The sequence below is a fragment of the Aphelocoma coerulescens genome, chromosome 29 (genome assembly GCF_041296385.1).
Source record: "Aphelocoma coerulescens isolate FSJ_1873_10779 chromosome 29, UR_Acoe_1.0, whole genome shotgun sequence".
Lineage (NCBI taxonomy): Eukaryota > Metazoa > Chordata > Aves > Passeriformes > Corvidae > Aphelocoma > Aphelocoma coerulescens.
The window spans coordinates 2,212,902-2,228,802 of NC_091042.1; the positions used below are offsets into that span (position 1 = coordinate 2,212,902).

Sequence of the window (15,901 nt, forward strand, 5' to 3'; positions counted from 1 at the left end):
GGGTGTGTGGATCTGCAGGGGGGCTGGGGGCTCGAGCTGCCCTGGCCGCAGGGAGTGCCCAGTCCCTGTCCCTGGGCCGGACATGTCGCAACTCCCTGATAACAACGGCTATAAAGGGGTCACGGGGCCGGCCGCGGCCACAGCGGCCGGACAGGGCAGTGGCCAGCGGCGAGCGGGTGAGCCGGGGCGCGGGGGGTCACGGGGGGCTGCGGACACGGGGGGGGTCTGACGGGGCTCTGCCCTTCTCCCACCTCCACAGACCCTCCCCGAGCTGCCACCATGCCCCGGCTTCTGCTCTTCCTCCTGTTCCTCATCCTCGGCCGCGCCATCGCTGTGTCCGACATCACCCCCGGTGACCAGGAGCGGGCTGGGCAGGACCGGGCGGGGCTGGCGGGGCTGGCGGAGCCCGTCCAGCCGCGGGCACTGGGGGTCCCGTGCCGGACCCTGCGCCCCGCAGCCCTGCCCGGCTTCTCCCGGCTGCCGCCGCTGCCCCGCGGCCTGGCCCGTGCCGCCCTGGCCCTGGCGCTGCTCGGGGCCGGCTGTGCCCCCCAGGCCGAGGCCGAAGCGCTGGAGCTGGAGCGGGAGCTGGGGACCCCCAAAGCCGCGGCGCTGCTGCGGGGGCTGGCGCGGCTACCGGGCACTCCGGTCCCCCGGCCGCTGGCCCTGCTGCTCCTCAGCCTGGCCCGGCCGGGGGGCTCTGCCTGTGCGGATCCCACCCGGCTCCGGACCCCCGTGCCCGGCACAGAGCCCACGCCGCTCTCAGGCCACGGTGTGCGGGAGTTCCCGGGTGTCCGGCTGTGCCGAGGCGCCGTCCGGCGCCGGCGGGAGGACGAGGACGCCTGCAGCCCGGCGGGGGAGCGGGAAGCCCACCGGCTGCTGGACTGGGTGCCGGGCGTCAGCATCTTCTACAACCTGGGCACCAGCGTCTACTTCGCCTTCCAGGGCTGCGAGGCCACGGCGTCCACGCGGGCGCTGGAGGCCGCCGAGGACCTGGGCTACACCGGGCTGGCCGCGCTCACCGGCGGCCTGGGTGGCCCCGTGGCCATGGGGGTGCAGCTGGGGCTGCAGCCGGGGCTCAAGGCCGGCGTGCGGGCGCTCATCGGCTACTTCACCTCGGCCGGGGAGCCCTCACCGGTGCCCACTGCCCACAGTGGCCCCGTGGTCATCGTTTGAATAAAGGCCACGTGTGGCAGCCGGGGCCGGGTCCCTGTTTGGGGGAGGCTGGGGACGGATCGATGCGGGGTCACCCTGCACTGGGGCACCGCGACCTTGGCCACCGCGTGGTGGCAGCTGGTCTGGGCCTGTCCTTGTCCGTCTGTGGCTCTGTCCTCACGGCCTGTCCCTACAGCCCCAGCCCCGTTCCCACAGCCAGTCCATCCCAGCGGCCACACTGCCTTGTCCCTGTCCCCGTGGCTCTTTCCCTCTCTCCCTCCAGCCCATCCCTGTCCCCAGGGCTCTGTGTCCCTCTCCCCATGGCCCTGACCCTGTCGCCATCCCCGCAGTTTCTCCCTGACTCTGTACCCCCTGTCCTCACAGCCTGTCACTGTCCCCACAGCCTGTCACTGTCCCCACACCTCTGCCCCTGTCCCCGTAGCTCCGTCGTCCCTGTCCCAGCGGCTCTAATCCTGTCCCCACGGCTGGTCCCCATCCCCATGGCCTGTCCCCACAGCTCGTCCCGCTGTCCCACTGGTTCTGTCCCCGGTCCCCGGTCCCTGTCCCCCCGCCCATCCCGGGCCGCCGCCGCCGTTCCCTCCCGGGGTCCCCGCTGACCCCGCCCATGGCCCCGCCCCCCGCAATGGCCCCGCCCACTCGGCCACGCCCATCGTGACGTCAAACTGGGGAAATGGGCGACGCCGCGGAAAGCCGCTGCTCGCGGGGGCGTGGCCTCGGCGCCGCGCTCCGCCAATCACCGCGCAGAGAGGAGGGGGGGGGCGTGGCACCAGCCCCGCGCTCCGCCAATCACCGCGCAGAACGGAGGAGGGGGCGTGGCCAGCCGGCCTTCCTGCTCCGGTGGCGGCCGAGGTGGGTCCGGGGTCCCGGGGGGAGACCGAGGGTCCCGGGGGGCACACGGGGACACAGGCAATGGGATCCCGGCTGGCGCACACAAGGAGTCCCGTGGAGGGCTGTCCCGCCGGGGCGGGGGGTGTTTAGGGGCACCCATCCCTGCGGGAAGGACATTTGGGGTACCCGGGGGGTGCCCCAGGGGTTCAATGGGGGACCGGTCTAGGGCGACCTCTGAGGAGGGGCCTGGGGCGCTGCATAAGGGGTGGTGGGGGGAGTCGGGGGTTATGTGTGTGTGCCCCCCGCCCCGGGTGGGGAACCCACCGCGGCTCACCCCGTGCTCCCACCGCGGGACGCGGCTGTCAGCCCGCGGCCACCCCAGCAGGAGCGAGGGGACCCCCGGGACCACCCAGAAGCGAGGGGACCCCCGGGAGCTGCCGGGGCTGAGGCAGAGCAGAGGGACCCCCGGGACACCTGTGCAGGTACGAGGGGTGCGGAGGTGCCCAGCTGGGACACGCTGGTGTTTCTCATCCTCTGGTCCTGCTGTGGCCGGGGGTCCCTCGGGATGCCGCTGACCCCTCTCCCCGCAGCATGGCGCAGTGGCAGGAGGTGCAGAGCTTGGCCAACACTTACCTGGAGCAGGTGCACCAGCTGTACGCGGGCTCGGCGCTGCCCATGGCCGTGCGCCAGTGCTTGGCCGCCTGGATCGAGAGCCAGAACTGGTAACGGGGCTGGGGGCGGCACCGGGGGCGGCACCGGGGGGCACGGGCAGGGCCGTGCCGGTGCTGAGCCCGCGCTGCCGCAGGCGCCAGGCGGCTGAGCCGCTCTCCTCCCAGTCCCGGATGCTGTTCCACTCCTTACTGGTGCTACTGGGAGAGCGCCTGGGCAGCCCGGGCTCGGGCCACGAGGATTTCATGCTGAAGCACAACCTGCGCAAAGCCCACCGCGACCTCCAGGTGGGCGTCGGGGCTGGGGCAGGGGGCTGAAGAGGTGGGGGCGGGGGGGATCTCAGCGCCCCGCTGACCACCCCCCCTCCAACCCCAACCCCTCCGCAGGCCGAGTTCGAGGAGAGCCCGGAGAGATTCGCCAACCTGGTGGCCAACCTGCTGCAGGAGGAGCGGCGGATCCTGCGTCTGGGGCAGGCGGGGGGGCAGGTAGGGCAAGGGGGTGTCCCCCCCACCCCCGGGGCCCCGCGGCCGCTGCCCCACACCCCGTGTTTCCCTAGGGGGGCTCGGTCCCCGCGCCCAGCCTGGCCCCGGAGAGCGACCGGGAGCAGCGGATCCGGCGGCGCTTGGCCGAGTTCCACACGGCCCTGCAGGTAACGCCCCCCCACGACCCCCGCCGAGCCCCCCCCGGGGGCTGCCCGGCCCCTCCTGAACCCCCCTTGTGCCCGCAGGAAGCCGAACGAGCCTTCAGGCACCTGGAGGATCTGCAGGATGCCTTCGATTTCTGCTACAAGGTGCACTACCAGCCAGGTGAGCCCCAGCCGAGGGGCTGGCCCTGCCCTGCACCCCCCCCGACCCCCTGACCCCCTCACCCCTTCCCGCAGGTGAGGAGAGGAACGAGGACCCCCAGTACATCCAGCAGCTCCAAGCCCTCCAGGCCAAACTGCAGAACCTGGACCGGCAGCGGCGGGTGAGGGGGCTGGGGGCGGCCGGGCTGGGTTTGGGTAGGAGGTGGGGGAGGGCTATAACCACCCTGAGCCCCCCTCCCCGTTCTGCTCAGACCCCCATCTCCCCCTCAGGGGATGCTGGCTCAGATGCAGCAGCTGCTGGGGCGCAGCGAGACCCTGCAGGAGCTGCTGCAGCAGGAGCTGGGGGGCTGGCGGCAGCGGCAGCAGCGCCTGTGCCTGGGGGGCCCCGGTGACGCCAACCTGCGCCCGCTGGAGACCTGGTAGGGCCGGGGGGCTCGGGGGGCTCGGCGGGGGCCGCAGCCGGACCCTGCTGAGCCCCACGGCCCCCGCAGGTTCACGGAGCTGGGCCAGGGGCTGTTCCGGCTGCGGCAGCTGCTGCGGATGCTGAGCGACCTGCGGCAGAAGGTGACCTACGAGAGGGACCCGCTGGCGGCAGAGACGCCCCTGCTGGAGCAGCGGCTGCTGGAGCAGCTCACACACCTGCTGAAGAGGTGTGGGGCCGGATAGGAGCGGCTGGAGCCGTGCCAGGGCGGGTCAGGGTGGAGATCAGGGAAAGGTTCTTCCCCCAGAGGGTGCTGGGGCACGGAATGGGCTCCCCAGGGAATGGGTACGGCCCCTGAGAGCTCCAGGAGGGTTTGGACAGCGCTCTGAGGCACAGGGTGGGATTTTGGGGTGTCTGTGCAGGGCCTGGAGCTGGGGTCGGTGGTCCTGGTGGGTCCCTTGCATCCCCTCTGGGTGTTCCATAATTCAGGAGGTGTTTGGGCAACGCTCTCAGGTGTTGGGATTTGGGGACTGGGGGGACTTTTGTGGTGTCCTGGTCCAGGCCAGGAGCTGGACTTTGATCCTGATGGGTCCCTGGCAGCTCTGGATGTTCCATAATTCGAGAGATCAGGGAGTGTTTGGACAACGCTCTCAGGTGTTGGGATTTAGGGATTTGGGGGGTGCCCTGGGACTCAAAGATTGTTGTGGGCCCCTTCCCACCTCAGGGAGGGCTTGGACAGCGCTCTGAGGCACAGGGTGGGATTTTGGGGTGTCTGTGCAGGGCCTGGAGCTGGGATTGATGATCCTGGTGGGTCCCTTGCGTCCCCTCTGGGTGTTCCATAATTCGAGAGATCAGGGAGTGTTTGGACAATGCTCTCGGGTGTTGGGATTTGGGGGAAAATCTGTGGTGTCCTGAGCCAGGCCAGGAGCTGGACTTTGACCCTGATGAGTCCCTTCCAGCTCTGGATATTCCGTAATTCAAGAGGTCAGGGAGCGTTTGGACAACGCTCTCAGGTCTTCAGTGCTCTCAGGTGTTGGGATTTGGGAGTTGGGGAGGTTTTGGGGTTGTCCTGCTCAGGAATTGTTGATCCCTGTAGGTCCCTTCCAACTCAGGATATTCCGTAATTCCGGGTGTCAGGGAGTGTTTGGACAACACCTTCAGGTGCTGGGAGGCTGGGGGGACTTTTGGGGCATCTGTGCGGGGCCAGGAGTTGGATTTGATCCTTGTGGGTCCCTTCCAGCTCGGGGTATTCTGTAATTGGAGAGGTCAGGGAGTGTTTGGACAACGCTCTCAGGTCCTCAGTGCTCTCAGCTGTTGGGATTTGGGGACTGGGGAATTTTTGGGGTTGTCTCACGCCAGGCCAGGAGTTGGACTCGATCCTGATGGATCCTTGCAGCTCAGGATATTCCACAATTCTGGACCTCAAGGAGTGTTTGAACAACGCTCTCAGCTGTTGGGATCTGGGGACTGGGGAATTTTTTGGGGTTGTCCCATGCCGAGCCAGGAGTTAGACTTGAATAACCCTACTGGATCACCTCCAACTCAGGCTGTTCCATGATTTTCACCAGTGGGGGGATCACTGGGGGTTACTGGGGCGGCCCTGACCCCTCTCCCCCCACCCCAAAATTTTCCCCCAGCGCCTTCGTGGTGGAGCAGCAGCCCAGCACCCCCAACGCCAGCAAGCGCCCGCTCGTGCTCCGCACCGCCAGCAAGTTCTCGACCCGCGCCCGCCTGCTCGTGCGGCTGCACGACCGCAACCACCGCATGGAGGCCAAGATCCACATCGACAGGTGGGTGGGAGCCCCCAGGAGACCCCCCCCCACCCACCCACCCACCCGCGGGGGTCCCGCTGTCCCTGACACCCCCTCCTCTCTTGCAGGGACCCGCCCAACATCAAAGGGTGAGAGCTGGGAGAGCGCTGGAGGCGGCAGCGGGGTGGGACCCCACCCCGGGGGTCCTGAGCCCCCCATCCACAGCCCCTGATGGGTATCCTGACCCCCACCTGCCAACCATGGGGGGGTCCTGACCCCCATCCACAGCCCCTGAGGGGTACCCTGATCCCCACCTGAAACCCTGGGGGGTCCTGAGCCCCCCACCTCAGCCCCTGAGGGGTACCCTGCTCCCCACCTGAAACCCTGGGGGGTCCTGAGCCCCCCATCCACAGCCCCTGATGGGTACCCTGATCCCCACCTGCAACCATGGGGGGGTCCTGACCCCCATCCACAGCCCCTGAGGAGTATCCTGACCCCCACCTGCCAACCCTGGGGGGGTCCTGACCCCCATCCACAGCCCCTGAGGAGTATCCTGACCCCCACCTGCCAACCCTGGGGGGGTCCTGACCCCCATCCACAGCCCCTGAGGAGTATCCTGACCCCCACCTGCCAACCCTGGGGGGGTCCTGACCCCCACCCCAACCCCTGAGGGGTACCCTGACCCCCACCTGCCAACCCTGGGGGGTCCTGACCCCCACCCCAGCCCCTGTGAGGTACCCTGACCCCCACCTGAAATCCTAGGGGGGTCCTGACCCCCACCCCAGCCCCTGAGGGGTACCCTGACCCCCACCTGCCAACCCTGGCGGGGTCCTGACCCCCATCCACAGCCCCCCCAGGGGTCCCAGCCCCCATCCACAGCAGGGCTGTGCCCCCCTAGAGGTCCCAATCCCCCCCTGCCCCCAGCAGCCCCTAGGGGTGCTCCTGACCCCTACCCACACAAGGGCTGTGGAGGAGATCCCAGCCTCCCCCCACAGCCCCCCCCAGGGGTCCTGGCCCCCCCCCCACGTGCACCGGGGCTGTGCCCTCGCGGGGGTCCCGACCCCCTCCCACCCTCCGTGTCTGCCCCGCAGCTTCCGCAGGTTCAACATCCTCACGTCGAGCAGCAAAACGCTCCTGGCCGGGGACAGTCCCCAGGAGGGGCTGGTCTGCGACTTCCAGTACCTCGTAGGGACCCCCCCCCCAGCCCCCCAAGTCCCACCCCATCCCCCCCCCCGGGGCAGGGAGCAGGGTGAGGACCCTGCCCAGCCCCGGCCCCCGCCCCGGGCTGACTCTGCCGTCCCCACAGACGCTGAAGGAGCAGAAGGACAGCAGGTCCGGCAAGGGCAAAGGCACCAGCGGTGAGGTGGGTGCGGGGTGGGGGCCGGGGGGGGCGCGGGGGGGGGCTGGGGACAGCGGTGACAGCAGTGGCACCTCCCCGCAGGGTCCCCTGGTCGTGACAGAGGAGCTGCACCTCATCACCTTCACGCTGGCCTACGCCTACTGCGGGCTGGAGCTGGAGCTGGAGGTGAGGCTGGGGGTCCTGGGGGGCTTGGGGACAGCCAGGGGGGCTGGGGACGCTCAGCCTGACCCCTGTCCCCCCACCCCCCATCCCAGACCACCACGCTGCCCTTCGTCATCATCTCCAACAACAACCAGTTCTCCAGCGCCTGGGCCTCCATCCTCTGGTTCAACATGCTCAGCTCTGACCCCAAGGCGAGCGGGACCCCCCCGGCCCTGTGCCACCCCTGCCTCGTGTCCCCTTGTGCTGCTGTCCCGTCCCTGTCCCCTGTCCCTGCTCCTCTCTCGATCCCCGTCCTGGTGCCCTGTCCCTGGTCCTGGTTATCCCCTGTGCCCTGTCCCTGATTCTGGGCCCGGTCTCTGTCCCATGCCAGGTGCACGTCCCTGTCCCCTGGTCCCCATCCCCTGCCCTGCTTCTTGTCCCTGTCCTTGGTTCACATCCCATCCCCTGCTTTGATGCACGTCCTTGGTCCCTGCCACGTGTCCCCATTCCCTGATCCCCGTCCCCTGGTCCCTGTCCCATCCCTGTCCCCTGCCCTGGTCCCCATCCTCTGGACTCCACTCCCTGTCCCGTGTCCCCATCTGCTGGTCCCTGTCCTGCCCCTGGTCCCTGTCCCATCCCTGTCCCCTTCTCCAGTGCGCATTTCTGTCCCCTCTCTCCGTCCCTTTTCCCTCTCCATGTCCCCCTCCCCTGCTCCAGTGCGTGTCCCTGTCCCCTCCCCATGTCCCCGTCCCCACTCACCCCCTGTCCCCCCTGTCCCTGTCCCCTCCCCATGTCCCGCTCACCCCCTGTCCCCCCTGTCCCCCCTGTCCCTGTCCCCTCCCCATGTCCCCGCTCACCCCCTGTCCCCCCTGTCCCTGTCCTCTCCCCATGTCCCCACTCACCCCCTGTCCCCCCCGTCCCCTGCCCATGTCCCCATCCCTGCTCACCCCCTGTCCCCCCCGTCCCCTGCCCATGTCCCCATCCCTGCTCACCCCGTGTCCCCCTGTCCCCCCGTGTCCCCCCAGGCCCAGCAGTTCTTCTCATCCCCGCCACCGGCCCCGTGGCCCCAGCTGGCCAAGGTGCTGAGCTGGCAGTTCGAGAGCGTGGCCGAGCGGGGGCTCAGCCAGGAGAACCTGCTCATGCTGGCCGAGAAACTGCTGGGTAAGGCTGGCACCTCGGGGGGACACGGGGGGACACGGGGGGACACGGGGGCACACGGGGGGACAAGGCTGCACTGCCCCCCTCACCCTGCTCTCCCCTCAAAGGCTCCAAGCCATCACCGAACAGCGCCGTGGCCTGGCCCAAGTTCTCAAAGGTGAGTAGGGCCTGTCCCCATGTCCCCATGGCCCTGTCCCCTCTGTCCCCATGGCCCCATGGCCCCATGGCCCTGTCCCCTCTGTCCCCCTGGCCCCATGGCCCCATGGCCCTGTCCCCCCTGTCCCCATGGCCCCATGGCTCATGTCCCCTCTGTCCCCATGGCCCATGTCCCCTCTGTCCCCTCTGTCCCCCCTGTCCCCATGGCCCTGTCCCCCCTGTTCCCCCTGGCCCCATGGCTCATGTCCCCTCTGTCCCCATGGCCCTGTTCCCCCTGTCCCCTCTGTCCCCCTGTCCCCATGGCCCTGTCCCCCCTGTCCCCATGGCCCCATGGCTCATGTCCCCTCTGTCCCCATGGCCCTGTTCCCCCTGTCCCCCCTGTCCCCATGGCCCCATGGCTCATGTCCCCTCTGTCCCCCTGTCCCCATGGCCCCATGGCCCCATGGCCCATGTCCCCTCTGTCCCCCTCTGTCCCCCTCTGTCCCCCCACATCCCGGTTCCCTGTCCCACCCTCTCCCGCAGGACGGAGCCGCCGGCTTCTCCTTCTGGGCCTGGCTGGACGGGATCCTGGGGCTGCTGCAGGAGCACCTCAAGCAGCTCTGGAAGGACGGGTAGGAGCAGGGCTGGGGGGCCAGGGAGGGGCCTGGGGGGGCCAGCGGGGCTGACGGTGCCACCCCCAGCCTCATCCTGGGCTTCGTGAGCCGCAAACAAGAGAAGAAACTGCTCAAATCCAAGCGGACGGGGACGTTCCTGCTGCGCTTCAGCGAGAGCGTCTTCGGGGGCGTCACCTTCACCTGGGTGGAGCACCACGAGAGAGGTCAGCGACCCTTCCCACGCCCCCGGGGTGCAGCCCTGAGCCCCCCTCTCCACCCCGCTGACCCCGGCTGTGCCCTCCCCGCGCAGGATCCCCCACTTTCCACGCCGTGGATCCCTACACGGCCTCGGAGCTGGTGTCGCTGGCGCTGCCCGACATCATCCGCGACTACCAGATGATGATGGAGGAGAACATTCCCGAGAACCCCCTCCAGTACCTGTACCCCGACACCCCCCGCGACGAGGCTTTCGGGCCCTACTACAGCCAGAGGCAGGAGGGTACGGCGTGGCACGGCCTGGCATGGCCTGGCATAGCCTGGCACAGCCTGGGATGTCACAGCCCACCACCCCCTGACCGCCCTCTTTGTCGCCAGGGACCCTGAGCGAGTCCCAGAAATACCTGAACCGGCGCCTCATCCGCGTCTCCTCCAGGTGAGGAGGGGCTGTGGGGACGCCGGGGTCCCTCCGTGACCCCATGGGAAGGGGGGGATCCCCTGACCCCGATGCCGACCCCCATTGTCTGTCCCTGCAGGCAGCCCAGCAAGTGGCAAACAGAGGAGGAGCTGGTGGTGACCACGGAAAACCTGGAGACGCTGCAGCTGCAGCCCGGAGGGCAAGAGGCACAGCAGGCTGGTGGCCTGGCATTGCCCCAGCCCCAGAGCTCAGGGACACTGCAGGTCACCCCTGGGAACGTGGGGACCCCCCACGGGGTGGCCACGAGCCCGGGGATAGTGCAGGTGGTGGCCCCAAGTCCAGGGATACCACAGGTCACCCCTGGGAACTTGGGGACCCCTCAGGTGGTGGTCCCAAGTCCAGGGATACCACAGGTCACCCTTGGGAATGTGGGGACCCCTCAGGTGGTGGCCCCAAGTCCAGGGATACCACAGGTCACCCCTGGGAACTTGGGGACCCCTCAGGTGGTGGTCCCAAGTCCAGGGATACCACAGGTCACCCCTGGGAACTTGGGGACCCCTCAGGTGGTGACCTCAAGTCCAGGGATACCACAGGTCACCCCTGGGAACTTGGGGACCCCCCACGGGATGGCCACGAGCCCAGGAACCCTGCAGCCCACGGGGATGCTGCAAGCACAGCCCCACAGCCTGCAGCAGGTGGGATCGGGGGTCCCCGACACGCGGGGGACGCTGCCAGTGGCCCCGGGGGCTGCGGAGCCGCTGCAGGGCCCCGAGGAGCAGAGGGGGACGCTGCCACTGGAGCTGAGGGGCCTGGAGCTGCTGCCCGGCAGCCAGGACATGCAGGAGCTGCTGCAGTCGCTGGAGGGGCTGGAGCCGGACCCGGGGACGCTGGAGACGCTGGAGGTGGCGGAGCTGATGCCCAGCACGGTGGAGAGCTTGGACGGGAGTTTCCAGCTGAGCCCCGGTGAGTGTCGGGGCTGCGGCGGGCACGGAGGTGTCCCCTGGGTGCTGAGGTGTCCCCTGGGCACTGAGGTGTCCCCTGGGTGCTGAGCTGTCCCCTGGGCACGGAGGTGTCCCCTGGGTGCTGAGATGTCCCCTTGGCACTGTCCCCTGGGTGCTGAGCTGTCCCCTGGGCACTGAGCTGTCCCCTGGGCACAGAGGTGTCCCCTTAGCACTGAGCTGTCCCCTGGGCACAGAGGTGTCCCCTGGGCACTGTCCCCTGGGCACTGAGCTGTCCCCATGGCACTGAGCTGTCCCCTTGGCACTGAGCTGTCCCCTGGGCGCAGAGATGTCCCCTGGGCACTGTCCCCTGGGCACTGAGCTGTCCCCTGGGCACTGAGCTGTCCCCTCGGCACTGAGCTGTCCCCTGGGCACTGTCCCCTGGGCACTGAGCTGTCCCCATGGCACTGAGCTGTCCCCTGGGCACAGAGGTGTCCCCTGGGTGCTGAGATGTCCCCTGGGCACTGAGCTGTCCCCTGGGCACGGAGGTGTCCCCTGGGTGCTGAGATGTCCCCTTGGCACTGAGCTGTCCCCTGGGCACTGAGCTGTCCCCTGGGCACAGAGATGTCCCCTGGGCGCTGTCCCCTGGGCACTGAGCTGTCCCCTGGGCACTGTCCCCTGGGCACAGAGGTGTCCCCTGGGCACTGAGCTGTCCCCTGGGCGCAGAGATGTCCCCTGGGCGCTGTCCCCTGGGCACAGAGGTGTCCCCTGGGCACAGAGCTGTCCCCTGGGCACTGAGCTGTCCCCTGGGTGCTGTTCCCACCGCAGGCAGCGCCGCGCTCCTGGACCAGCACGACCCGTTCCTGCCGCAGCCCGAGGACTCGGCCCCGCCCGCCGTCTGCTCCCTCTTCACGGACTTCCCGCCGCTCCACATCGACGCCAGCGACTTCCAGTGACCCCTCCCCGGCCCCTTCCCTGTAAATAAACCCCTTCCCACCCCCCCCGCTGCCCGCGGGATCCCCGGGACCCCCAGGTGCATCCTCCAGACATCCCCTGGGACCCCCAGGTGCATCCTTGAACACCCCCGGGGACCCTCAGACACCCCTGGGACCCCCAGGTGCATCCTTGAACACCTCTGGGACCCCCCAGACACCCCCTGGGAACCCCCAGACACCCCTGGGACCCCCAGGTGCATCCTTGAGCATCCCTGGGACCCCCAGACACCCCTGGGACCCCCAGGTGCATCCTTGAGCATCCCTGGGACCCCCAGACACCCCCTGGGACTCCCAGACACTTTTGGGACTCCCAGGTACATCCTTCAGCATCCCTGGGATCCCCAGACACCTCTGGGACCACCAGACACCCCCTGGGATCCCCCAGACCCCCCTGGGACCCCCCAGACCCCTCTGGGACCTCCCAGACACCCCCTGGGACCCCCCAGACACCTCTGGGACCCCCAGACACCCCCGGGGACCCCCAGGCACATCCCACGTGCAGGAGCCGCCGTCTCGTGTCCACGGGACCTTTATTAGAAACCCATAAATACCCGAGATAAATTAAGGGGGTGTCGCGCATAAATAACCCCTCGGGGGAGGGGGAATAAATAAAGGGGGGGGGGGGTCGGGGGTCCGGGAGAGGGGGAATAAATAGCGGGGGGTGGTCCTGGGGGTGGGTGGGGGGCTCAGCGGGCGCTGTGGTTGAAGACGCGGCCGATGACGGCGGCGAAGGAGCGGAGCCGCTTCAGGGCCAGGTGCCGCTGGAACGGGCGAGCCCAGACCGTGGTGGGGGCCGAGGGGGGCCGGGGGGGGCGGCCGGGACCCTCCTGTGGGGGGACAGAGCGGTCAGAGGGGTGGGGACACAGAGGGGTGGCGGTGTCTTGGGAAAAATCCCACCCCGCCCTTCCCAAAAATAAAAATAAAAGAAGGGGGTTCGGGGAGCCTCAAAAGTCACCGCTAAAAGGGGGCTCGGGGAGCAGCGAAGTTGAGCGGAAAAAGGGGGTGGGGATCGTAAAAAATTCACCCCAAAAAGGGGCTTGGGATCCGGGGATGGGTTCCACTGGAATTCACCCCAAATATCCAGGAACCGCCCCCCCCCAATTCACCCCCAAAGCGTTTGGGGACCGTCCCAAATGCAGCCCAAATATCCAGAGACCACCCCCAAATCCACCCGAAATATTCAGGGACCCCCCCCCGCCCCCCCAAAATTCCATCCAGGGGTCCTGGGAACCCCAAAATTCACCCCAAATACCCAGGGACCCCTCCCCGAAAATTCCATCCAGGGGTCCTGGGAACCCCAAAATTCACCCCAAATATCCAGGGACCCCTCCCCGAAAACTCCAGCCAGGGGTCCTGAGACCCCCCAACTTGACCCCAAATATCCGGGGACTCCCCCCGAAATTCACCCCAAAGCGTTTGGAGACCCCCAAAATTCACCCAAAAAGGGCTTGGAGACCCCCAAAATTTCCTCCTGGAGGTCTTAGGACCCCCAAAATTCCCCTAAAAGAGGTCTGAGACCCCCCAAAATCCTCCCCAAAGGGCTTTGGCAGCCCCAAAATTGACCTAAAAAAGGGGCTGGGAATCCCAAAACTTCATCCCAAAGGGTTTGGGGACCCCCCCCCCCCTCCAAAATTCACCCCAAAAGGGGGCTGCTCCTCCGGGCTGCCACCCCCCCTGACCTGGACGTGGCGCAGGAGCTGCTCCATGGTGGTCTCCAGCTGGGGCTGGGGCTGCTCCCGGAAGATGTCGGAGCCCAGCAGGTCCCGGTAGTGCTGGAGCGCCTGGCGGATCCGGTGCAGGCAGCGCTGCCGGGAGCGGGGAGGGGTCACACGGGGAGCCGGGAGCCTCCCGGGAGCCTCCCGGGAGCCTGCGACCCCCCCGGGTGCTCTTGGGAAGGGCAGGCGAATCCCTCGGCATGGCTGGGACCCCCTCTGGGACCCCCGGGTGCATCCTTGAGCACCAGCCACGGGATTCCCCTGGGACCCCCGGCACCCCCGGGACCCCCAGACAACCCAGGCACCCCCTCTGGGACCCCCAGGTCCATCCTTGAGCACCAGCCACGGGACCCCCAGACATCCACGGGACCCCCAGGTGCATCTTCAGCATCCCTGGGACCCCCAGGCACCCCTGGGACCCCCAGACATCCACGGGACCCCCAGGTGCATCCCCCAGCACCCCCGGGACCCCCAGGGGCATTCCCCAGCATCCCTGGGACCCTCAGACATCCCCGGGACCCCCAGGTGCCTCCTTAGCACCCCCAGGCACCCCTGGGACCCCCAGGTGCCTCCTCAGCACCCCCAGGACCCCCAGGCACCCCTGGGACCCCCAGGGGCGACCCCCAGGGGCATCCCCCAGCATCCCTGGGACCCTCAGACATCCCCGGGACCCCCAGGTGCATCCTCAGCACCCCCAGGACCCCCAGACATCCCCGGGACCCCTCTGGGACCTCCAGATATTCCCGGGACCCCTCAGGAACCCCCAGGTGCATCCTCAGCATCCCTGGAACCCCCCAGGCACCCCTGGGACCCCCAGGGGCACCCCCCAGCACCCCCGGGACCCCCAGACAACCCCGGGACCCTTCTGGGACCCCCAGGTGCATCCTCAGCATCCCTGGGAATTCCAGGCACATTCCACAACATCCTTGGGACCCCTGGGCACCCCTGGAACCCCAGAGCATCCCTTGGACCCCCCCGGGCGCATCTGGGACCCCCAGGCACATCCCACAGCACTCCTGGGACCCCTTTGGGACCTCCAGGTGCATCCCTCAGCATCTCTGGAAGCCCGGACATCTCGGGGACCCCCCCCCAGGTACATCCCTGGGACCACCAGGCACCCTCAGCATCCCCTGGGACTTCCAGACACCCCTGGGGACCACCAGGTACATCCGTGAGCATTCCTGGGACCCCCCAAACATCCTTGGGAACCCTAGGAAAATCCCTCAGCATCCCTGGGACCCCCAGACATCCCTGGGACCCCTAGGCACCCTCAGCATCCCCGTGATCCCCGAGCACACCTGGGGTGCCCAAACGAACCCTCCCAGCACCCCTGGGCCTCCCTGAGCCCCTCATTTCCCCCCGGTCGCCCCCCGGTCGCCCCCCGCAGCCGCCGGTACCGTGTTGTTGCTCTCCAGCGTGAGCGGGTCACAGGAATCGCTGCAGCGGATCCGGGGGGGCCAATTCTGGGGGTCCTCCTCCATCAGCTGCATCCCCTCCTGGAGGAGCAGGGAGGCAGCGGGGGTCCCCACGTGTCCCGGCACCCCCGGGGAACCCCCGTACCCTCGGTCCAACCCCCGCCGCCATTCCCCGAACCCGGCCCGGTGCTTCCCGGTGCCCCCGGCCGAGCCCCCCGCGCTCACCAGCGCCGAGTGCGGCTCTTTGACGGTCGCCAGCAGCCGCGACAGATCCCGGGAGAGGATCCTGCAGGCGGCCCAGTCGGGGCGGCGGCCCGGTGCCGGTGCCGGTGCCGGTGCCGGTGCCGGTGCCGGTGCCGGTGCCGCGGGAGGCGGCAGCAGCAGAGCGAGGCAGAGGCAGAGGAGGAGGCGGCGGAGCGGAGCCATCGAAGGTCGGTCTGTGCCTGCACCGGGGCCGCCACCGGGCTCTTATGGGGAGGCGGCAGGTGGGGAATCCCGGGCAGGTGGCTCCCGCCCCTGCGAAATCATCGCCGCCGCCGCCGCCGCCCCTCGAAAGCAGAACCGATACCGGGCCGGGGTCCCCGGGCTGCGCCTCGCCGCGCCCGGCCCCGCTGCGCACCGGGACGGGACGGGATGGGACGGGCAGGAAAACCCGGGGCAGTTCCTGGCGGCTCCGCGCCCAGCGGGATGGGAGGGACCGGCACCGGCACCGGGACCCCCCCCCCCTCGCTGCACCTGGGCTGCCCCGGCGAGCGCACCGGGGAGCCCGCGGCGGTGTCAGCTCGGTGGATCCCCGGCGTGTCCCCTCCCGTGTGCCCCTGTGAGCAATCCGGTGTTCTCCGCGCGTCCCCTCGGTGTCCCCTCGGTGTCCCCCGGGACATCATCCGGCCGCTCCCCGGCACCGGGACGTGCTGCCCGCGACGCCGCAATCTCGGCGGCCCCGACGGGGTGGCTCCGGCGCTTCCCGCTCCGCCCGCCGGGGCTGCCCCCGGCCTTCCCCGGGCACCGGGCGCGCCGCGGGCACCGGCGCCGTGTCTGCGTCTGGCTCTGGGACGGGGGGAGAGCGGGGCGGGGACGCTGCGGGGCGTTTGGGACTCTTTGGGATCTGGTCGGGCACTGGGGGAGCCCGGGGGGGGGGGGGCTGGAGGA

General features: G+C 69.2%; 3 protein-coding genes across 6 annotated transcripts; 2 read left to right on the forward strand and 1 right to left on the reverse strand.

Annotated features, from left to right (window-relative positions):
* Positions 1-67: 67 nt before the first annotated feature.
* On the forward strand, positions 68-1,198 carry APOF (apolipoprotein F). The gene is made up of 2 exons (XM_068997673.1): positions 68-176; positions 260-1,198. The coding sequence occupies exons 1-2, from the start codon at positions 83-85 to the stop codon at positions 1,171-1,173; spliced, it is 1,008 nt and encodes a 335-aa protein (XP_068853774.1). The 5' UTR covers positions 68-82; the 3' UTR covers positions 1,174-1,198.
* Positions 1,199-1,931: 733 nt separating this feature from the next.
* Positions 1,932-12,187, forward strand: STAT2 (signal transducer and activator of transcription 2). 4 transcript variants are annotated; one of them, XM_068997701.1, is made up of 26 exons: positions 1,958-2,022; positions 2,368-2,483; positions 2,592-2,723; positions 2,807-2,957; positions 3,057-3,155; positions 3,227-3,319; positions 3,398-3,476; positions 3,551-3,636; positions 3,746-3,894; positions 3,967-4,125; positions 5,534-5,686; positions 5,776-5,796; positions 6,739-6,832; positions 6,954-7,010; positions 7,089-7,172; positions 7,262-7,360; positions 8,174-8,309; positions 8,414-8,463; positions 8,985-9,073; positions 9,143-9,279; positions 9,366-9,554; positions 9,650-9,707; positions 9,808-10,652; positions 11,456-11,693; positions 11,745-11,816; positions 11,867-12,187. In XM_068997701.1, exons 3-24 carry the CDS (start codon positions 2,593-2,595, stop codon positions 11,581-11,583), a joined length of 3,087 nt encoding a protein of 1,028 aa, XP_068853802.1. In that variant the 5' UTR covers positions 1,958-2,022; positions 2,368-2,483; position 2,592; the 3' UTR covers positions 11,584-11,693; positions 11,745-11,816; positions 11,867-12,187. The 4 variants fall into 4 exon arrangements, with proteins under 4 accessions (XP_068853801.1, XP_068853802.1, XP_068853800.1 ...); XM_068997700.1 differs by having other exon boundaries at positions 1,932-2,022; positions 2,384-2,483; positions 11,745-12,187; XM_068997699.1 differs by having other exon boundaries at positions 11,745-12,187.
* A 121-nt stretch (positions 12,188-12,308) lies between these two features.
* On the reverse strand, positions 12,309-15,178 carry IL23A (interleukin 23 subunit alpha). The gene is made up of 4 exons (XM_068997481.1): positions 14,978-15,178; positions 14,735-14,833; positions 13,302-13,427; positions 12,309-12,449 (listed from the first exon to the last, which is right to left on the reverse strand). Exons 1-4 carry the CDS (start codon positions 15,176-15,178, stop codon positions 12,309-12,311), a joined length of 567 nt encoding a protein of 188 aa, XP_068853582.1.
* Positions 15,179-15,901: the final 723 nt, after the last annotated feature.

Excerpts from the sequence above, each read along its gene's own strand:
- APOF (XM_068997673.1), top strand. The coding sequence starts at position 83 with ATGTCGCAACTCCCTGATAACAACGGCTATAAAGGGGTCACGGGGCCG. Across the intron at positions 177-259 it reads CAGTGGCCAGCGGCGAGCGG|ACCCTCCCCGAGCTGCCACC; the intron begins GTGAGCCGGGGC and ends CCACCTCCACAG.
- IL23A (XM_068997481.1), bottom strand. The coding sequence starts at position 15,178 with ATGGCTCCGCTCCGCCGCCTCCTCCTCTGCCTCTGCCTCGCTCTGCTG. Across the intron at positions 14,834-14,977 it reads AAGAGCCGCACTCGGCGCTG|GAGGGGATGCAGCTGATGGA; the intron begins GTGAGCGCGGGG and ends CTGCTCCTCCAG. Across the intron at positions 13,428-14,734 it reads CGCTGGAGAGCAACAACACG|CGCTGCCTGCACCGGATCCG; the intron begins GTACCGGCGGCT and ends CGCTCCCGGCAG.
- STAT2 (XM_068997700.1), top strand. The coding sequence starts at position 2,593 with ATGGCGCAGTGGCAGGAGGTGCAGAGCTTGGCCAACACTTACCTGGAG. Across the intron at positions 7,011-7,088 it reads GCAAAGGCACCAGCGGTGAG|GGTCCCCTGGTCGTGACAGA; the intron begins GTGGGTGCGGGG and ends ACCTCCCCGCAG. Across the intron at positions 9,280-9,365 it reads GGTGGAGCACCACGAGAGAG|GATCCCCCACTTTCCACGCC; the intron begins GTCAGCGACCCT and ends CTCCCCGCGCAG.